At 35.0% G+C, this 23941-nt stretch overlaps 1 protein-coding gene across 1 annotated transcript in view; it reads left to right on the forward strand.

Moving 5' to 3' along the window:
* Positions 1 to 3186: 3186 nt before the first annotated feature.
* LOC134663735 (uncharacterized) overlaps positions 3187 to 23941 on the forward strand; it is a 118479-nt gene continuing 97724 nt past the window's right edge. Inside the window, exon 1 of the mRNA XM_063520201.1 lies at positions 3187 to 3499. Within this exon, the coding sequence (XP_063376271.1) occupies positions 3392 to 3499 (108 nt within the window). The 5' untranslated portion in view covers positions 3187 to 3391. The remainder of the gene's footprint in view (positions 3500 to 23941) is intronic.

A 23941-nucleotide genomic window follows, 5' to 3' on the forward strand; every position in this document is an offset into this window, starting at 1 on the left:
CCATTGAAAATCGAATGAATGAATATGCCTGAAACTTTAATGTTCTGCAACGAGTTTTTGCAAGTAATCCTATGTTGTGACTGTATGAGACCATTGCCTTTGACGTTTAGAGTCTAAATCTAGTTTTATGAACATGAGTAAAGCCTCTCCTGGATGTAAATAGCATATGTAATAAATAAAAACGCATATAATTGTCATAATTATCTAATAGGCAAAATGATCTCATGGCAATCCAATCAAAAGTGGACAGGATTAATTAAACTTCTTATAAATGAATTGTGCGAAAGCCACTTTTTAAAAAGCGCACTGGAAGGTACCATCACTGTAAAGTAATAGAATTTTTCTCTACAACACTCTCTCTCTAATATACAACTTTTTTAACTCAAACAAATAATTGAAAACTATTATATGATTTATATGACATACTCGTATGACTGTTGTTTCGAACATCGATCGTCCGAGATAATAACTACTTGCGTTTCGTAGCAAATGTATAAAGTGTAGGAATAAACACTAAGCAACGTGTAAACATACCCTAAGGCAAGTGTACATGCTCCTAGGACTCCTAGGTTTATCACATAAAAATAAATTATTTATTATCTCCAAAATGGAGTTGATCATTATACCGGTGTCTTTGAGAAAGTAAGTTAATTTTATCTCATAAATCTACTTACCCTTGAAATGAACGTAGTTAAGAAATACCTATATGTATTTGTATGAAACGTAAAATAATGTTTCGTACGTGTATTTCCACGCAATAGGCACCAAAAAAGGGATCCAATATATCACTCAAACGTAGGAGAGGCTCTTGTTCTTATACCCAGAAAAAAGGATAGCTTTTCTTGATTCTTTGCATACAGGGTGATTCACGAGACGTGAGCAGGACTAACACTACGCATTTCGTAAATTATAAGCAACTATTTCGTATCAGTATTAGTGGGGTTAACGTTAATTTTCTAGTCATGTTGAAAAAAAAAGTTATTAATTTATTTACGACATGCATGGTCACCCTACAATTAGAATACTAAACTACCTACCGATATTCTGTGTCAAATTGAATGTCATCACGGTCTGGTTACTTTTGAAAACTCGTATCTCACTCAAATTCGACAGTTTATTTCTTTGTAATCATAATGCTGTCATTACGGTTAAAGAGGTTTTATTATTATTAATTAGGTCTTGTGGGGTGACCATGATTGTAGAGAATTAAATTTGCCCTCGCCAAAAAGTTAAAAAAAATGGAATAAGTGTGGTTGTTTCACCTAAATACGACGGTGATCGATCAATTATCAGTTACTGAGTGTGCAGGATTAGTCCTGCTCACGTCTCATGAATCACCCTGTAGTAGTAGATAGGTACGCGAACGAATACTCAAAAAAGCGGTTATTTTAAGTAGATATGTTAATTTGTTTGCAAAATTATTTGGGCGATAGCTATTGGTGCGTGCCTAGTATACCTAATCAGCATCGTTTAGATCAGCCATTCTCAAAGTGTGTTCCGCGGAACCCTAGGGTTCCGCAAAGCCTCTGTTGGGGTTCCGCGAAAATACTTGTAATAATAAGAAAAAAACCAGCACTTCTATACTTCTAGATATATCTGGTCCACAGTGACGAAGGAAAAATTTTAATTTGGGGTTCCGTCAAATATTTCGCTTTCCAAAAGAGTTCCGACACCAAAAAAGTTTGAGAACCGCTGGTTTGATAGTGGCGGCCAAATTTACCAAATATTTGGCCATATAAATAATATAGGCCATAATAATATAAATTAATTGTAACAAGTAGAATAAAACTACAATGAATTAATGTTTGAATGAAAAGCACTAGTGTGGGAAACAGCACTTTACGGGCGTATGCCAAAAGTTTAAAGGGTCATCTTCTTCTTCCTCGCGTTATCCCGGCATTTCGCCACGGCTCATGAGAGCCTGGGGTCCGCTTGACAACTAATCCCATGATTTGACGTAGGCACTAATTTTTACGAAAACGACTGCCATCTGAACTTCCAACCCAGAGGGTAAACTAGGCCTTATTGGGATTAAATAGTCCGGTTTCCTCACGATGTTTTCCTTCACCGAAAAGCGACTGGTAAATATAAAAATGATATTTCGTACATTAATTCCGAAAAACTTATTGGTACGAGCCGGGGTTTGAACCCGCGACCTCCAGATTGTAAGTCGCGCCTCGCAGTCCGCTAGGCCACCAGCGCTTTACACAAAAGTTTAAAGGGCCATAAAATATGTACTGTAAAAGTTGTACGATACACGTGCGAATAAGTAATGCGCAACTCGTGTCGATTTAAAACACTCCCTTCGGTCGTGTTTTAATTTATCACCAATCGTTTCCAATTTCCTTTTTTCCGCACTTGTATCGTAAATAACTATTTTTGTCCAAAATATAAAACTGAACAATTGATTTAAAAACGGCAAAATAGAAAATTTTGTTTTCATATCTCATGCCCTGAAAGTGGGTCGTCGTTGTTCTAAAAAGTGCGTTTACGCTCTAGTGCAGAAAAGTGGTGTACTCCTCTGCTGCGTACCCATCCCACTAGTAGAAAATAGCCGTCATATATCTAAGTATCTAAGTAGGTATGTCAAAATAAAACTTGCACATCTGTACTGAAAGCTAACTCTGTACAGGGTGGTACGGGCCTAATAAACTTGCTATTTTCATAGCAAATTGACGTTTTTGCTGATACTGCTATACAGAACTGCCATGCAGAACTGGTCATAGTAAAAATTATTGCTGGCTTACACTTAAATCTTTAAAACGCCCTCTTATTAAAATTGTAGACGACTTTTGGCATGACCTGCAGTAAGTCTTCAACAAATGAGTCATGCTTGCCTTCGTGAGTAGGTACATAAGAGTACTAGCCCAGATTAGTTTAAATCAGCAAAATGCTAATCACTTAGTTTAGTTAGATATATGTTGTAGACTACATTTGAAACAAATGCGCGGCACTTACATGCTTTCGACGATTAACTTAGTAGAAGGTACTACATAATCCAAGTACCTTAAGTAAGACGTATTTGTGTCAAAATCAGAAATTAAATAATTCTTCCTGTAGGTACCTACTAGTAATATTAAAATATCTAACATAACTCCCTCTATTTTCATTTTCCGATTTGTACGTTCACAGATGATTCACAGAATTCAATCTCGAGGCAAAGATGAAATAGTGCGCTTGACGAATCAACAATACGGCTTGTTAAGATGCATGGAGGAAAGTGGTCGTCGCCCGTGTTCGTAATGTGTTTAGTTGATAACCGTGTGCCGCGCGCGCCGCCTGTGCCCAGCGCCCACGCAGTCGCATACTCGTAGCACGCCGCGCCTTATCAGTCGACAACACAACACCATTAACGTGCCGGCCGGGTACCCTCACATACTCATAATCATTAATGCAGGTTCAGTTAAAAGGCTTCTATAGTGTCACTGAAGATACAAGGATTGATTCACAGGAGAGAACGATCGACACATTGCCAGTGTTTGCTAGCAATTATTTCAAGGTAGCTATTTCGAGTTACTTAGTGTTTATTTGTAACCATCATACATTATGTATTGGAAACTGAATTGAGTGCATGCATTGTCCGATGCTGACTACTTGTACTGAACGTTATCTTGTCTTAATATACTATATCCACACAGTACGGTATAGCAGTTTAGATTTTGTTTACCTAAACGCGATCTTATTACCGAAATTGTTTTGTAAGTTTTAGTTATAATATAAACTCCACATATTTTACACCTATTTGAAGTGAAGCTATACAATTATTATACAAGTAAGGTTACGTTGAGATAAAATCAAATCTATTTAACTTTGGTATCTTGTCAATGTTATGCCAGTCGTGGTCTTCAGAGTTAACTAATTACACAGTACCTAGTCAAATATACTGAAACAGAATTGCTACAGTGAAATTATTCTAACATCACATATTTGGCAGTTATGAATTCACCCTTATACTCGTAGATAGGTATGATGCAAAGATCTACCGTTTAACTGATAGCCTTAAAGTTATTATGAAACTACACAACGGGACATAATCGCGTATATAAGTTTTAAGATTTACCTCCGACGTTTCGAGGACGGCGTTGTCCCCGTGGTCTTGGTGGTTGTCTCGATGGTGGTCGTGGTTGTGTAGTTTCATAATGTTAAATAATCGTGAAAGTTTAAATCAGAGCCTTAAAGACATATATGTATATAATATATGGGTCAATTTGTAACTGTCAAATATGTGATGTTAGAATAATTTCACTGTAGTCCATTAAGTCCATCCAATCTGTCATAGCATTATAAGTATTTTAAAGTGTTTGTGATTTAAAAAATACTTATATCTTAAATTAAATATAAATACTTACTTACCTACCTACAATACTTTGTATTTGAAATATATATACGTATTTACATAACACCAATACAAAAATAATAAACTCAATAATTTTACAGAATGCGTAATATTATGAGAAATTATTTAATTTCTTAGTTAAACTACTAGGAGCAGTCTAAGTGCTCTAATTGTGCAGGTAAACAGCAATCAAAGGATTGCAAAGACCGTTCTTAAATAAAGTTAATTAGAACCATAGTACACTAGTACTAATTTGTAATATCTGAAACAATGAATAAAGAGATAGGTACTATTGGTAATAATTGGTTAAAAACCTTTGTCGGTACTATTACTATGCTACTACCATTTTAATTTAATACTAGATTTTGTACATATTTAGGTATTTATTTACTCTTACATATAACTGCTGAGTAAATAATAAACTATAGTTCGTTGTTTTAGCATTAGAATAAGGTAAACAATCTTGACATGTCTTTTTATTTAAAAAAAACTTTTGAAAAATAAATCACGGCAAATATGGGGCATTATTTGAGGTGTAAGATAAATGTTACAGAAATAAAAACGCACATTTTGATGTGGTCTGTTTTGATTTGAACATTAGGATATAGACCGATAAGGTGGTTAATATTATCAGAGATCGATAAAGCTTATTTTGTTTAAAAATAAAAACCGGGCAAGTGCGAGTCGGACTCGCGCACGAAGGGTTCCGTACCATAAAGCAAAAAAAAAACGGAAAAAAATGCAAAAAGAAAACGGTCACCCATCCAAGTACTGACCACGCCCGACGTTGCTTAACTTTGGTCAAAAATCACGTTTGCTGTATGGGAGCCCTACTTAAATCTTTATTTTATTCTGTTTTTAGTATTTGTTGTTATAGCGGCAACACACATCATCTGTGAAAATTTCAACTGTCTAGCTATCACGGTTCTTGAGATACAGCCTGGTGACAGACAGACGGACAGACGGACGGACGGACAGCGAAGTCTTAGTAATAGGGTCCCGTTTTACCCTTTGGGTACGGAACCCTAAAAAGCTAAAATTTAAATTTAATGGTAACGAAAATGAGGTTTATGACCACGAAAAAGAACATTTTGTTTATTTTAAAATGTCATAACTGTACAATTTGAATGGAAATCCGTTCATAAAGTGAAAACAATGTGCATTATTTAATTAATAATGTATCAACGGAAATTAACGGACGGATGTTTATATAAAAATTACTTTATTTGATCACGAAAATGATGACATCAAATTGTCATTTTTGTAACATCTTAAATACGTAGCTTTAAGGACCTTCTCGCTCTTTATAACATACATATAAGTTGCAGTGAATATTGATATCAGTTGCAAGCAAGTGACATCAGTCTTCGCTGTCTGAAGAAAATATATTTTCACACCGCACATTAGCTAGCAGCTGAACTTCTAGATGATCGCGGTACACACATATTTTTGCCCAGAGTGGGTGACGACGAGGAGTTCCCGAAACCCCGCCAACAAGCTGTCGGATTCGAACTTTAAGATACGTCAATTAATAGATCTGGAAACGATATGGATTAGTTGTATCAGTGTCAAAAGTGACGTATTTGTTTGAAGAAATGTCACATTTGACACTGACATATCTAATCCATATCGTTTCTAGATCTATTAGTTGACGTATCTTAAAGTTAGAATCGGGCCGAAAGCGCGCGGCGGAACACCCCAGGGGGTTTAGTCTGTGGAAGTCGGACATACCCACTGAGCTCCTCCCGGGCCAGTGGGATCCATAAAAGATTCCCCCTGGCTCATCCAAAAAAAACATGGAAGTAAAGCTTATGTAAGTATTGAATCTAGTCTTTAAATGCAACCTACCGCGTATAACAATAGGTATGTAACAGGATAAAATAACGACATACTGTCTATAAAATATTTAGTTTCACAGTAATTTCCTGAACACACTACCTATAGCGTCCCATGAGTGGTAAAAAGTATAAAAGAGCTCTCTTATTAACCAGACTGATGAAATCATGACTTACTTAGGTAAGTACTTTAATATGCACACGAGCTGTTAAGTAATTACAGGTGTATGTGCCATTCCTACTTTAATTTTCCACACCAGACTTGAAAGTACGCATTACATTTGGTCGGTTAAATATTTACTACGGTGAATTAATATATTTAATATTATACTTATTTCTCTTTATCTATTTCGCAATAAAAGTAAAATTCAGATTTGTACAAGCGTTACAATGTACCCTCGACTTATATCAGCTTCGCCTGGCGGCTAGGATTAATAAAATAACCCTCGGATAAGGATAATGGATGATTCTACTCGTACTATGCTCTCATAATAGTACATTTACTATTATGCGCTAAGTATAGCTACGGCACAAAAAATGCTTCAATCTGTCTCAATCCTTGCTGAAAGTGGTTTACATGTAGGTATCGTTATGTTATTTTCGTCAGTAGGTAGATGGAATTTGCAGTATTGTCATTGTAGACAATTAGGTATCTGGCTTGCCTATCTCTATCTACAATGTATTGTATTTGAAAGCACATGTGACCTATTGTGAATATAGTCGCCCTTTAAAAAAATGCTTTTCAAAGACATCAGATAAGTAGGTTACATTGCTTGATATTACATTGCTACGAGTATATAATAGTATCAATTATCACATAATATTTATTTTCTCCAATATGCTCGGAAATGTTCACCTTACTGTAGCAAAAATACTACGGGAAGTTCTTCGTTAATGTCAAACTCTAATTAAAAAACATCAAACTATCGCTGTCCTGTTCTAGCGGACGGGAAGTAAAAAAACACTACAGTAATAACTTATTACTGTAGTGTTTTTTACTTTTTAATAATAAAAAACGCAAACGGCCAATTATTATTGCCGCGAGCCGCTTCTACACGACCCGATCAGCTATCATTTCACGTGTATGATCGTGCGAATACTGCTTAATAAAATCAAAGATTATTTTTACATTTTTTTTAAATCTCATCCGTGTTCATAAAGCTTATATAGTTTGTCAAAGGACTTTCTCATTTCAAACATAGACAAAGAGAATCATACTATCTTTGTCTTACACTAGTACTAGCACCCAAAGGAAAAGGATGGGTATAGTTTTCCTGGTTCTTACTGACAATACTGACTGAAAAGTTGGTTTGACCAACTATATTGCACAATTATATTGAATGAACGAATACTGAATGGCAGAATAAGTTTGTAACTTTAACTTTTAAAAATTAATTAAAGAGGGAAATTGTTTTTGACATTTTGGATGTGAAGGTTTGATTTGAGTGATGCTTGATGGTTAAATAATAATTATTTTAGCTTATTTCCTCGCATGTTTGGAGAAAAGCACTATATATGCATCGGCAGGAATAGCAATTCGTGGATTCGTCTTCTTTGTCGGACTCCGCTTCGCGTCGTCCGACAAAATCGAAACTCATCCACGAATTGCTCTTTCCCGGCCTCTGCAATAATGTACTATTTCCTACTCGTCGACTATAATTCTTGAATTAAGATTTCTTATACCAAACTTCAATTGGGTATTTTTAATGTATGGGCTCCCAACTCAACTATAATATTCATTACGATACAGTTTAGTCAACTATAATGAAATTGACCAATCACAGCTCTCCGCGATCAACAGGACGAAACAAAACCAAAGCTCAAATTAATTATTTATTTTAGGTTGTATAGTAGAAACAATTGGTTCATAAATCAGGAACGCGCATGTGACACCCTTAAAATAGCAACATCCATAGACTACGAAAACCACTTAGTGTTGCTTGTTAGTCTTCATAGGCTACGGTGGCCAAAATCGAGAAACAACTGTCTAAAAATTTTGCTTACAAGGAGCAAGTACCAGGGCCTCATGAGTTACGAGAAGATGTCGTTGACCAACGCGCCGGGCGGGGCGGCGGGGGCGCGTACCAGTATCACAGAATAAATAATAGTACTACCGTACAGAAAGGAAACTTCCTACAAAACCGAAGTTTGACAGCGGTTCAGGGTCGAATCATGCTATCCCTTCCTAATATATGGCACTATCCCTTTCGGCTATTTAGGGTTGTCAAAATTCAAGTGATTATCTTATCTGTGGTCGTGCACGCCAAAGGAAGTCAAGTGGTGCCAACCCTAATAATTGCTCGGAGCAATGCTGAGCCGAGCGGAGCCGAGTTTGGCCGATCTCAGGAGATTCGCACCCCTGCCAGTATGAAGGTATCGCGGCTGCTTGCGTATCTTAGCTGTGTATACTTTTGGTTTGATTTGTTTGTATGATTCTACTAGTTTAAAGTATTATTAAGATTATTAAAATAGGTCGCGAAGCGCGTAGTTTATGGTCAGTAAAAATTAAAAAGTTAAAAACATTGCAGTCTCGATTTCGGTACTGCAATGTTGCATACAAATTCCATTATTTGTCGAGTTCCAAACTTTTTAAAAGTTGAAATGACCATATCAAATGAAGGCACAGGGCTATTAAACAGCCAAACAGATGATTAGTACCGCGACTATTTAGATGTCTCAAATAGGTTGGCGTATTTTTGGCAGAAAAATACACTTCTATTTTTTTATTAAAAAAAAATAAAAAGGCGGCAAGGGCTGTTTTCTGTCAAAATATATATGTAAGAACGTTGCTTTTGTAAAATATTTCTATGATATTTATATTTCTTGCACCATTTTTGAGAAAAGCACTATATATGACTCGGCTGGAAGGCTACTTGCTGGCTTCGGATTCAATTAAACGGACTCCCAAGGTCGTCCGTTTAAAACGAATCCTCAGCCTGCAAGTAGCTACTTCCGAGCCTCGACAATAATGTACTATTATTTATGTTGGCTCGTAGAAAAAGTATTGTATACAATAGTGATATAATCAAGCTTTTCAATCTCGTACCTGACTTAGGCAACTCAGTAAGCTTCGTTGCCTAAACACGGTACTCGACTGAAAAGCTTTCTATTATATCACGATTGTATAAAATACTATTATAGACTTATTTATATTATTTTATTATAGGTAAGTAGTAAACTAATCGATATTAGTTGTAGTAATAGACAGTGGAATTTTATGGACCGACAGGTAAGGACGGTAGGTACAGGCCTATAACCGCGAAAATCGAAGTTCGAAAATTGCGGGGATTTTTCTCCGTCACTCTAATTACGCCTTCATTGGAGTAAAAGACGTTACATCACAAAACTTTTTTGCAATAGAATACCTAAGTGAGTTGCGAGATTTGCATTTATACATGTAATTTTTGATGGACTAAATATTAAAAATACGATTGCGGAAAGGTTTATAGCGTCTTGTCATTGGATCTCAATGAATGTTCGATTCAATGTCCATTATGTTTTTTACTAACATTAAATAACATTTTTAGGGTTCCGTACCTCAAAAGGAAAAAACGGAACCCTTATATGATCACTCATGTTTCTGTCTGTCTGTCCGTCTGTCACAGCCTATTTTCTCGGAAACTACTGGATCAATTAAGTTGAAATTTGGTACACATATGTAAATTTGTGACCCAAAGACGGACATGTAACGTAGATAAGTAAATGAATTTTAAACATGGGGGCCACTTTTGGGGGGTAAATCTTCTTCTTCTTCCTAGCCTTATCCCATTTACTTGGGGTCGGCTCTCCTTATATGGCGTGGCAAATATATTATTTTATAATTTTAAAATATACAGTGTGGAAAGATAAGTCGGGCCCTGGAGGGAAACTACCTTAAATCCTTAAGCTGGCTCATTTTACTTAAAGGAGACATTCCTCTGTTATTATTAATTTATATTTCCATTCTTCCCGTTTCATCCTCAACAATAAATCAAACAACTAGATACGAGATACGATACGATGGATACGAGTGTCACTACCACGATAGTTTTTTGTGCATAAGTCATAGTTCGCAACAATCGCAACCCTAGAGCGACCGCCGAGCGTAGGTATGAAAAGTAAAGTACTAGCTCAATAGTGGGACCGGATTTTTGCACTAAAAGTTTTGATAATTCTAAAGTTGAAAAAGTGATACTTATCTGATATGGGACATATTTTTAAGCATATTTGCAATATATGATGAAAAGTTAGAACGAGCGTTAGATATAAATTAGGTATTTATATATTTTTAGTAATGATTTTTAATATTGAATTAAAGTGCAATGTTTAAATTCCATTGTTTATAATATGTATGACGCTATATAATGTAAAATTATTAGAATTTTTTTTAACGTGCTTCTTTGTCAAACTATAATTAGCTTATTATTTTGTCGATATTGAATTAAAGTTTAATAAATCCACAACAACATATCTAAATTTTTAAGTTAATAGGCAAGCTAAAAAGCTAGAAGAATAAGATATATGCTTTAGAATTAATATGCGTTTTTTGTCCTATAAGATCTAATATTGAATTAGAGTCTGTAAAAATAAGTCTATTACTATAAAATAATATACGCAGCCATATTATGGAAAGTAAGAAATTTCTGTGTGTAGCTTGCATTGTAATAGTAAAATCTAGTTAAAAAGGCGCGAAATTCATACATACGCCGCGCTGGTCCGTCAGTCGCCGGCGCGGCGCTCGAGAGCCTATCATAGCCTACCTATACCTCGCCCCTCGCCCCACCTCCCGCTCAGTAACACTGTCTGTCTTTTCTTATCATTCATTTGTTTGTTTACCGTGCACATATACAAATTAGATGCGGACATTACGTGAAATTAAAATATCTTATTACGTAAAAATACCTACAGCTGGTCAATCAGATCTTGTCAGTAGAAAGAGGCGGCAAATTTGAAAAATGTATTCGCGAAGGGATATCGTCCCATAGAAAATTTGAATTTCGCGCCTTTTTTTAGTGACAAGATTTGCTTGACCAGCTATATTTCATTATCTTCACTAATATTGTAATAAAAATGTACAAGATATTCACAACTATTTTTTACTATACATAGTTTGTCAAAGGACTGTCTCATTTCAAACATAGACAGAGAGAATCATCATACTATCTTTGACTTACACTAGTACTAGCACCCAAAAGAAAAGGATGAATATAGTTTTTTGTTTTTATTTACTGACAAATTGGTTTGACCAACTATACCTACTTCTGGTTCCTATTGTCATGTCCTGTCCTATTCAACGTCAATATCATAATATGTATATTATAAACTAACTGCTCAATATTACACGGTATACATCCTGAATATACAATAAGGTAAGTGGCCTCACTTACCTTATTGTATATTCCGTGTGGGCCGTATATGCCTATATACAGCCCACCTTAAATTAAAAGGTTTTTTTTTTAATGAACAGGATATGAAGTATGAAAAACTCACTCAAATAGGTTTCTCATTTATTTAAGTTTCTTCATTATACCAAAATAGTTATAAAAATATTACGATACTCTTGGAAAATAAACCTTTTATAAAAGTCCAATTATCGGCCTTATTGAACACTAGCAGTGTATTACTTAATCCCGCAAAAAATAATCATTTTGACAGTAGGTAATAACAGATTTTATTGTTTTTAACTTAAGAGTTATACATATACAAATAACAATATTTGATACTTCATATCAGGAGGATTTATTTATAATAAGTGAAAATAATTATTTTGGGCCTTAATAACTAAAGATATAAAAATTGTCTAGTTTACGCGAAAGTAGTAGGTAACTAAACATAAATCTTTATTAGTTACAGTAGTAACATATTTTAACATCTGGGGGCACGGAAGTGCCCCCGCCAAGACGAGCAAAGCGCACGGGCACTATCTACCTTTTCTCGAAGCGCTTCGTCGTTTTTTGGAACCCTCATAACTTGGGGTTGGATTATACCAGATAAACAAAGTTCTCGGACTTATTAAGCATATCAATTGCATAGCTCTTATACTTTAGATTTTATTCATATCTAAAAACTTTGATTTCGTCACTGACTCACTCACTTGATGATCATCAATACCGGGTACTTCCTGAAGTCCTCTAAGAAGCTGAAATTTGGTATGTAAGATAGTTTTAGTACACAAACAACAAATAAATTCAAAAACTTGAAATTTTTTATCCCTAAGGGGATGAAGAGGGGGTTTAATTTTATATGGGGAATCAATAATCGCTGAACCGATTTAGTTGAAATTTGGTATGTAGATAGGTATTGTTATGGGGAAGGATATAGAATAGATTTCAACCTCAAAGTTTACCCTTACGGGGTGAAGGCAGATTTCAACCCCAAAGTTTACCCTTACGGAGTGAAGGGTTTATATGGGGAATCAGTAAGAAGTACATTGTGTAACAGATGCCCCCAGATACTTATTTCAGGATTTTTAATAGTAAATCACCCCAACCCTTTAAATTAGGGGATGGAAGATTGTCATATGCAACTTACAAAAAGAAGTGAAATCCCACCAAAAACATTTTGATGTAAAATGTTGCCCAAACGAAACCATAAGGCTCGCACTGTCAAAAAGTTATCAGATCTCTTGCCAAGCTTCTAACTCTACAAGCCCTCTAACTTTACTAGCTCTACACCAAAAGTATGTGGCTTGGCCGTTTCGTTTCTACAAGAACTATTGTATGTAAGTATAATACAAAAACCGCCCAAATGCGAGTCGGACTCGCGTTCCAAGGGTTCCGTACATTACACAATTTTTAACAATATATTTTTTTTTAAAGAAAAGTGAGTAAAATGTCTTTAAAAAACCCGTAGGGATCGGAAAACTAGGTACTTAAGTCCGACTCGCGCTTGACTGCACATTTCTAATAGGTTTTCCTGTCATCTATAGGAAGAGAGCTAATATGTGTATTTTTTTCATAATTTTAGACCCAGTAGTTTCGGAGATAAGGGGGGGGGGGGATGGTCATTTTTTGTATTTTCTTAAATAACATCTAAACTATTTATTTTAAAATTATGAAAAAATATATCTAAGATTCTCACAATGAGCCCCTTCATTTGATATATAACAAGATATAATTTTTTTTCTTCTATTTATCATTCATCTCAAAAGTGACCCCTTTATTTGAATTTCTGTTATTTACTTTACATGTATGTCCTTGGGTTATAGACTTACATGTCTATACCAAATTTCAACTTATTGGTGCAGTAGTTTCGGAGCAAATAGGCTGTCACAGGCGGACAGCCAGACACACGAGTGATCCTATAAGGGTTCAGTATTTTTCCTTTTGAGGTACGGAACCCTAAAAATAATGAATTAGATAAATTTTTCACCTTATGCCCATGTGGCGGTAGCGAAACAGCCAAGCCACATATTTTGACTAAGGTGTAGAGTTAGTGAAGTTAGGGCTTGTAGAGTTTGAAGCTTGGCTCGACAAGACTGTGCCTCCAGTGTAAAAGGGTTAAACTCAAAAAATGAAATTTTTCAGTATGGCCGAAAAACGTTTCAAACCGTATTTTCTCTGCATTGTTTCTAAAAAAATTAGGTTTTTGTTTTTAGTTTAGATAGTTTAAGTCGTGAATTATAATTTGTCATTTAAATTAACCTGACTTATGTGAAAGTAACGGAAATATTGGCTTTCAAAAACAACTTATATCCCTTTTCACAAAAATTATGAATGTGTGAAAAGGTTAAACTGCACTTTCTCTAGTGTTGCTAAAATCTTTTTGAACTTTTGTATTGTGTAAAGAAACCATTTTGGGAACTAAATATTGCATTTTTTGTAGATTGATGGTAAAAAAGACAAACCAAATAGAATAATATCAATGTAATTAAAGAGTGACTTAATATATTTAATTACTCTGTTGAAATTGTTAATCGTGAAAAACGGTCAAAGTAAATTATTTATACCCCTTTACACATAATGACGTCTTAAAAAATGTTTGTGAATAATAAAAAAACTTAAGTTTTACCGTCATTCACGAACTAGACTCGGTAGTTGAAATAGATCTAAGTAAATTTTGATTTTTTTACACCAAATGTTTCTTGAAATGTATTTTATTCACTAAGATTAAACTTTACTTTAACCATCGTTCGTAACACGATGCTAAGTTACAAATTTTTTAAACGAGATCATATAAAAATAAATCGTTTTGAACATAATGGTTGTGATTTTTGGAAAAATTTAATCGTTTTGCACAATCGATATCTCAGCAATTAGAAGTCATAGGGCAGTGGGTGTCAGCACAAAAGATGTAGTTTCATGAAATAAACCTTTTACTGGCAAAATTTGTAATTTGGCCAAACTCGAGTTTAACCCTTTTACACTGGAGGCACAGATTAGAGATCTGACAACTTTTTGACAGTGCGAGTCTTATGGTTTCGTTTTGGCAACAATTTACATGAAAATGTGTTTGGTGGGATAATTTTTTACAGTATAAATATTTATTCGTAACAGTAAGTATTATCTTTTAACATAATTTTTACAGTACATCTGGTGCTACATTACGACACCGGTGCTATAATAAGCACATTAAAACACTCCCTTTGGCCGTGTTTTAAAATTCGTCACTCGTTGCAAAATATCTATTTTTCGCACCTCTATCGTAAATGTAAATACCTACCTATGTATTAACAAAAAAAAGTCACTTGTAAATAGTACAAGGCAGTACCTTTAAAAAGTATAAGTGCCTCAATGTTATTAGACTTTTTGATTCTTTAAAACGTCTTTAGGTCAATAAAGCAAGTGAAACATTATTAGAGTTAGACCAAGAAAAGTCTGCAGCAATTTTGACAGCCCACGCAGTGCAAGTGTTATTTATAAGTCATAATTTCATAGAAGTTTCTTCAAATCGACCTTATTAATAAGAGATTAAAAATATTCAAAATTTACTTAAAATATTTTAATCTAATATTTCATCTCATACATTCAATAAGGCCCGGGACTGGACCTTTTTACCTGCACTGACAGTGGGCCTTCTAAGCAACAAGTAGAAATTCAGAATAATTGGGAATAATAGGGAGCAACTGCTACTTTTGAATGCTGGGCCTTGTTACCCGCCGGGCCTCATATGCCTGCACCTCACCTACTTATTTATTTGTTTTACAAGGGGAAAAGTTGTTGATTAACCGCTCGTGCATTTTTTTATTAAATAGGAGGCAAACGAGCTGACGGATCACCTGGTGGTTAGCGATTACCGCCGGCCATGGACACCCGCAACACCAGAAGGGTTGCAAGCGCGTTGCCGACCTTTAAGATGGGGGTCTTTGAAGGTTTGAAGGTCGTATCGGACAGTTCATTCCACAGTTTGGCTGTGCGAGGCAGGAAATACATTCACAAATTCAAACATTCTAAAATTGAAATTCGTAAAGTTGAACCTTGAGGGTAGTGAAGGTTTCAAGGGACGAAGGTTAAATAAAATTTTCACCACATCAGCTCGTAAAGGCCCTCTTGATTGTTCGAAACGGATAAGAAAAGTGGCATTTAATTTGATGCAAATTTTGAGTTGTTTCCGTAGGTAAATAGGATCAGTTGGTTGGTAATATTGACGTTAAAATGATATATATTGAATAACGTTAGTTTGAAATTGATTTTATAATAAAGTAAATATTATCGGAGATGATCGCTCTTAAAAAATATATGTCGCTGGTCATTTATAACCTAAAAGCGCCAAATTACGCAAAATTATATTGAAATGGCACCTGTGTATTGAATTTGAAGAATACTTTAACAAGGGTAGTTATCTGTATGACAATGCACCTAAAATAATTTTCAAATATATCTATTATTTCTATACTTAACACGATAACGAATTCTACGTAAACGAAACCGCGGGCAATCCCTAGTACATATAGAAATAAATAAGGGAAGGTAAGTTTCCATTAGTGTACTGTGTAAAATAACTATTTACCATTGATAATCATTTTATAAACGCTTTGCGTATTTTTAAGGGCACCGCGCTAACCGCTAGCCCGCGACCGTCGATCGCTGCCTCCTGCCACGGCGCACAGCGCGGCGCACAGCGCGGCGCGCGAAAACGCCGCGCGTTTGAAATGTAACTTAATATAAGCTCGGAATGCATACTTACGTATCAGTATTTAGTGTCGCCGTGATTTTATATTTCTAATCTTTTGTGTGAGAAGTAAGATCTTTATTATGACCGTGTAATATTAACTCTACAAACTTTAATTCAATATTGGCTATACTGCTTAACCAGAAATCAATATCTAGACAAGCACATTGTCTACATTTCTAACTTTTTACATGTATACTAAGTTGATAGATAATATCGTAATTTTGCAATATCAGCTACTCTAATTCTGTATTTGCATAATAATTCGTGTTTTTACGTTCACCAGAAAGCAGCTGTTCCAGATTTCTAAAAACCGAATATTGTGAATAAATTAAAGTGTTATTGAATATGTTAAAGTTTTTTGTAACTTTAATTTTATATTTACATAGTTATTTAGCAAAAATTGAAATATTTAAATATGGCCGAACGCTCCACCTAAAATTTTCTAACTTTTTACATGAATGTTATTTAACATGCTTACAATAACATATCAAAAAAGAAAAAACTTTAATGTTATCAAAACCCATTTTTGTTCCACCGCTGGTCTATACATACATGTGATTGACTTCTGTACTTATCTGTTTTGTGGTGAAGAGGTTTTATGAGCAATCGATACCTACTGGCTTGACAGTCTAGTTTATAGAGTCTCAAATTAGAATATTTAAGGAATTCAAATTTGAGTACTTCTACTTCCAACTGTCTAACTAAACTAAACAAAAGGTCATCTTAAAAATAATATGTTTGTGTAAAATCAATAATGAACAATGATGTAATAATCAAGAAGTGCCTTCAAGTCTTTTAATAAAATTCCAACGACCAGGTAATCATTTACAGGTTATGGAGCCCTTTAAATAGAACGGGTTAAAAATAAGCGGTTTAGAGTTTCAGGAAAACGATTCAGCTTTCGTGAAAAATAATTCAGAAGATAAGCCTAGCAAAGGGGTTGTTAATAAAATAAGGCTAGCAACCAGACTGACGTTTCAGTTGAAGAAAACCATACGTAATTTTAAAACATGAACAACCAGTGAACAACCCCAAGTAGCACAGATAGCTCTATAACTACTCACTTTTAGTTCTATCTAACGCTCTGTGCGTATTAAGACACTTATAACAGCACACTCGTGGTCCTACAGCTGTATAATAGATTTCAGTGATATTTATATAGCTTAGGGCTGATTAAAAGCTGCATTACGGCTCTGAAAACTACCATTAATACGCAAAGAGTGATATAAAGGTATATTTGCTACGAACCTTTACAGCTTTAAGGGTTATCAAATGCTTTAACCGTTATAAGGTCTGTTTAGTGGATAAAATTACGCCATGTGCTGTATAAGGAGGTAATTGTGGACTTTTATTACGTTGACTTATTAAGGGAGCACTTAAGTGAACTATTATGAAGCTAATAGATGTATAATGGAAAACATGTGGCACATTATACAGCTTTTCGCTTAACATGTTTACCGCTAAGCAGCTTTTATTACGCTGACTTTTAAGGGACCACGAGTGAACTAATATGAAGCCAATAGACGCATAATGGAACACCTGTGGCGCATAATACAGCTTATCGCTGAACGTGTTTACCGCTAAGCAGCTTTTATTACGCTGACTTTTAAGGGAGCACGAGTGAACTAATATGAAGCCAATAGACCTATAAATGAAACACATGTGGCGCATAATACTGCTTATCACTGAAGATGTTTACCGCTAAAGCAGCTTTTATTTTGCTGACTTATTATAAGGGAGAACGAGTGAACTGTTATGAAACCAATAGACGTATAATCGAACACATGTGGCGCATAATACGGCTTAGCGCTGAACATGTTTACCGCTAAGCAGCCTATTATACTACCATTGAGACTGTGTGTATAGCGGCTATTTAAACGTTCACAAGATGCCTTATAACTGTTTAGAGGTTCACTAGTGTATCGAAAGAACGACTTGGACTTTATAGTGGTTCACTTAAGTATCTTAATCAGATATATAACAGTCGTATGCTGCATATTAGAATTTTAACGGTTCACGTTGCTTTTTAACATTGACCGCCATTTTATTGTATATAACCTACAAAATTTAAATTACTTTTCCAACTTTTAAGGGCAACAATAACGTTTTGTGCATGAGTTCTTAACCTAAATCACTAGTTTAGCACTTCCTATAACGTATTATTAACTTTTTATCTCATAATTCCGTCCAAACCACTATAGTAGTTTTTACACAATAGCTTATTTATATCATTAATTTAAATAAATCCTGATTATTCTCGTGGCGCATTGAAATTTTCTTAGATAATGTATATATATAATGTCAATAAACTTGCATTCCCAAACATCTTTCTCACATGAATATATAAAAGATCATGTACTAACATTTAACTAAACACTTTAACAAAATGACTTATGGTGTTGTTGCGCTAAAGGTTTTTGCTTCAATATAAATATGTTTTTTTAAGGCAGAGGTGTAAAAGTATGTTAATAATTATCTTTTATTCAGCCCAACGTCAATCTTTCCCCGTATTAGGGCGCACATGTGACATATTAACTGAATAAAGGGTAACTGGTGGTCTCTTACCCAGTCAATATACACCTCTTATAACTCCTGTTACCCCTTATAATTCCATTAAATTGCTGCTACAATGCTCTTAAACAGCTATGTGAACTTAAGGCTGCATAATTTGTGCCCATTTAAGAGTTATAAAAGCTGAAAAGAGGCTTATACAGCTCTTATGCAGCTTTTTTATTCCAGCTTCAAGCGTATTCGTACTTCATTATGCGGCTGCTATACAGCTAATCTGTGCTACTTGGGACATGGACAGCTTAATCAAATTGAACACTCATCATCTTCCTGGCGTTATCCCGGCATTTTGCCACGGCTCATGGGAGCCTGGGGTCCGCTTGAAAACTAATCAAACTGAACACTAGTAAGTACAAATTATTCAATTTGGAGAAATGTAGCAAAATTATTTCTGGATGCCATAGGAGTTGGAGAAGACAGTGACGATAAAGGTAAGGCAAAATGTGAATAATTGAAATATCATACAGTACGTTATCAATTGCTCAACTGGAAAGGATTTTTTTGATAAGTTATATATTGTATTTAATACTTATTAAGTTTTATTCAAATTAAATAATATTTAGTAATAGTAAACAGTGTTTGTCGAGGATCAAAAATAAATACTTTATAAACCTAGGCAATGAAGACTCATAGTACATACTTTATATTAATAAAATTACAAATGTCTCAACCTAAACTAACAACTAAAACAACAATTAAAATTAGAATTACAAAACAAACAATAATTAGAACTGTTGTTATTGTAATACTCCAAGGACCTCCTGGAATCATTTACAATACCTATGTATAGCCAGGTAGACAAAACTGTACTTGAAATTTAAGTATTTTCATTTTATTTCATAAAGGCTTTCTCCACTTCAAAGGATTTAAAATCACAACATATTAAATTTGGAACGTGTGCTTTGTTCGACTTTAAAACAAGACAATCTCTGTTCTATTTTGTGGACACTATTATGTTTTAAATCCAATTATTTTCTTTTTAACCTATATATTAAAAGTAAAATTTACCCTAGCTTCTTCTTTGTTACAAATAGCTCAAAGTTTTTCAGGCTTTTTTCATACTCGAAGTTTTCTAAAAAAATTCTCCCTAATACCGGTTTTTCTGCGCGTATGGTCGTTTTGTACGCGCGTATAAAACGCTAGTCTGTAACCGACCTAAGATCTGAGTGAGGAGATAAGACGGCTTATCGGATAATCGCGTAATCTCGTTTTCATGGGTTCATTCATATAATTATATCCCACCTTTCGGAACTCTGCCCTCTTGTCACCGTTTTATTCCCGTCGGTATTTTCCTATGCCATCTTTCCTTTAAATTATGCAAGTACCTACAAATTGGTTTTGGTAAAGCTAAAGTCCCGAATAAATAAGTCGAGTTATATTTAACGCTACGTCTTACGTAGGCGAACAACGCGCGAACGCGGCGCGGCGCGGCGCGGCGAAATCAATCCTTTGATGCCCATAGAAGTGTCCTACGTAAGCGATCTCGTTGCGAACGCGGTGCGGCGCGATTTGCACGCGAATGTCAGGCGGCGCGGCGCGGCGCGGCGCGGCGGCGGCCGCTTTCGCCGCGCCGCGCCGCGCCGCGTTCGCGCGTTGTTCGCCTACGTAAGACGTAGCGTTATACAAAGTATTTGTACGGTTATGTTCATGCACTGTTCATAGCACGTAGGTCCTTCTGCTTAAGGAAGACATTTATTACATGTCTTTAGTGACTTGTATTGACGGACTAAATTATAAACCTTTAAATTTTTTTTGTTTTAACTATAAGTACTCTAAAATCACATTAGAATAACGATGCATTTTTTTATATTATATACTATATATATTATAACATTAAACAAAAAAAATAAAAACATTTTGATACATCGTGTGTTGGCAAGGAACCCTCGGGACGCGAGTCAGAATCGCACTTAGCCGAATTTAACGCCTAAATTACAACATCGTTACACAAACTATTGTTATTTTTATTTTCTCTCTGAATATCACTGTAAGTAGGTTAGTTGTTTTTTTCTATATTAAAAGGAGCATGTAGAGAACAAAAAGATATCCATGGAGATATTTGATATCTTGATCAACGCCGTTCGGGACCACTTACCGAATCTCGTATTTATCGGTTGGCTAGACAAGACTTGTCGATGCCGTGACACTGATACATGTATATGAGGATAATGTACCCAAACTACGCAGCTTTTGTGGGTTTGGTGTCGCCTGTCCATGCGTGACTGACGGCCTGTCGCGATCGATTCATTAAATACTCAACTACTGCCAAAACTGATGTACTTACCTAAGAGTCATCGACTGCGTAATATGCAACACAAACCACAAACAATGTGTGACAGATTCAATGCCACACCAAGCCAATTATGTAGATATGTATCATTATTTTACCTAAAACAGAGCGTATTCTACCTAAATGGAGTTAATAGTCTTCTTAGTGCCTATCAAAACATAAAAACCTCGGAAGCTAAATAGCCCATTAAAAAAACAATACGCTTTGTTTCATTCAGTACCTAAGCTAATTAATAAATCTTGGTTTTAAGAGCTAACTTACTCGGGTGATGTTAAATGCTATTTTACTTTAAATAAATGTTAAGTACTTTATAACTTAAATTTAATATTCAATTCGTCTAGCGGCAGCAGCATCGCCTTGTTTCGTTTTAATGGTGTTCATAAATTAGTGACGTAAATTATACATTAAGACAAACATTAAAGTTAAGAAATGGTCCCATGAAATTACATTTATAGCCGAAGACGGACAAATTGTGTAGGTATAGCATGTCGAACAACTTTGTCAGTAGAAAAAGGCGCGAAATTCAAATTGCTATGGGACGATAACCCTTCGCGCCTCTATTTTTTGCCGGTCTTTTCAACTGAAGTTTCCTTCAGTTGCTTGAAGGCTTGAATTTATCTATGTATTTTATTACAAACATGACAAGATATAAATGTACCCACATAATATCGCAATAAATCATGACTCGAAGTACTATTCATAGAAGTAGGTAGTCGGATTACCATTGATGGTTTACCATCAATGGTTATGTTCTTTAGAGCATGATTAGATTCCATTTAAATACTATAATTACTGTTAATATAAATTACTAAAAGACATAAACAGGAATATAAAAAACTAACTACAATTAAAATAACTAAAATTAAAAATTCCTATCAAAAGGTGCCCTCGGGACGGTGCCCAACTCGCAGGCAGCGTTCCCGCGCTGGATTGCGATTGCAATTCTCTGCGCGAGAAAACTGCACGCTCGGGGGTCGCCCGTTGCCTCCCTCAACCGTTTGCCGAGCAATAATTAGGTATTAACTTAATATCTGTAGAGAGAGCTAAAGAACATTTAGATAATTAATCTTTAAACTAATTATGTTGTGTGCCCCAGTTATTCTTGTGTTGATTGAGAAATTATTTCACAACAGTTTACAAAGTAACCCCCTTATTCATAAACGTTTACTAAAGTTAACAAGCCGATAATAATCGTTTGTCCCTTTCCGACGTATTGGTATGATTGAAAGGGACAAACGATTATTATCGGCTTGTCAACTTTAGTAAACGTTTATGAATAAGGGGGTAAGTATTTTCGTTGTATATGTACTTAGATACCCATTTGTATAGGAGTCATTAAATATGTGCAAGTACTTAATTAAAATATGCAGCACACAGCAGACGACTACCTAACCTAAGACAGGAAAATCGTGCTTCCCTTGCAATCAAGAACATTTACGAGTACAACACCTACGAGTATAGTCTTACAATACATAATAACGTATGATCCATACTCGTAACTGACGTATCTATTTCATCGTTAATTAGCATGGAAATGCGAGCTAGATACAACTGGCAAATACCTGTATAAACAACATTTAATTCTATTTATGGAATTTTAATGCTAATTGCTAACTACAGTTCATTATACAATCTATATAGATTATATACTTAATTGAATCCCAAATAAGATCAACAGTGATCGACGTTTTCAGCGCACAAAAGGTGCCACTTTGTCGGTTATCAATAAGATTGACATTTGTATGGCGAAACTGAAGCAGGGTTATTGTTAATGTTAGTATTCAGTGTATCGGAAGATAAACGTAAGTCATTCATTGACCAGCCTTCAGTCATGACCCTTTTTTGTTGTATTTTGGGCTCTGAGATATGAATATCAAGTTTTTCTTAACGTTTGCGGTTTCTTACTGTTCTCGAATTTATACGATCTCAATAAAGGATATGCGAATAGACAATAAAAAACCTATTAAGGTTCCGTATCAAAAAAATATGTAGAGGTCTGCTTAAGTATTTGGCTATTCACTCTTCTTGTATCGATAGAGAATCTGACTAGAATGTCTAAGCAACATTTATTTTTCAAAATTCGTATAATTATGACTAATACCAAAATACGAATATGTACCTATTTCATTTATTAATTTGATTACTTATATCACATATTATTATAATTATAGGTATGAACGAAATGAAATTATAGGTACTTCAAACATCATCTCTATTGCTTATGAGTTGCTTTAAGACTGTAGACTTCTGTTTGTATTCCGTCGACTTGACAACTCTCACGGCAGTTAGCAACGACAACTACACATTTAGCAACTTAAGAAGTCTTTCCAGCTAACAGAAGTGTCTAATTATATTTAACTTAAGACAGCAAAGACTTGAACGAAAATGCTTGTATACACCTAATTTAGTATCATTATACAGGGTGATTCAGGAGACGTGAGCAGGACTAACACTGCGCATTTCGTAAATTATAAGCAACTGTTTCGTATCAGTATTAGTGAGGTTAACGTTAATTTTGTAGTCGTGTTGAAAAAAAAAGTTATTAATTTATTTACGACATGCATGGTCACCCTACAGTTAGAATACTAAACTACCGATATTCTGTGTCAAATTGAATGTCATCACGGACTGGTTACTTTTGAAAACTCGTATCTCACTCAAGTTTGACAGTTTATTTTCTTCGTAATCATAATGCTGTCATTACGGTTAAAGAGGTTTTATGTTTATTAATTAGGTCTTGTAGGGTGACCATGATTGTAGAGAATCAAATTTGCCCTCGCCAAAAAGTTAAAAAATAGGAAAAAGTGTGGTTGTTTCAGC

The sequence above is a fragment of the Cydia fagiglandana genome, chromosome 4, assembly GCF_963556715.1.
Source record: "Cydia fagiglandana chromosome 4, ilCydFagi1.1, whole genome shotgun sequence".
Taxonomy (NCBI): domain Eukaryota; kingdom Metazoa; phylum Arthropoda; class Insecta; order Lepidoptera; family Tortricidae; genus Cydia; species Cydia fagiglandana.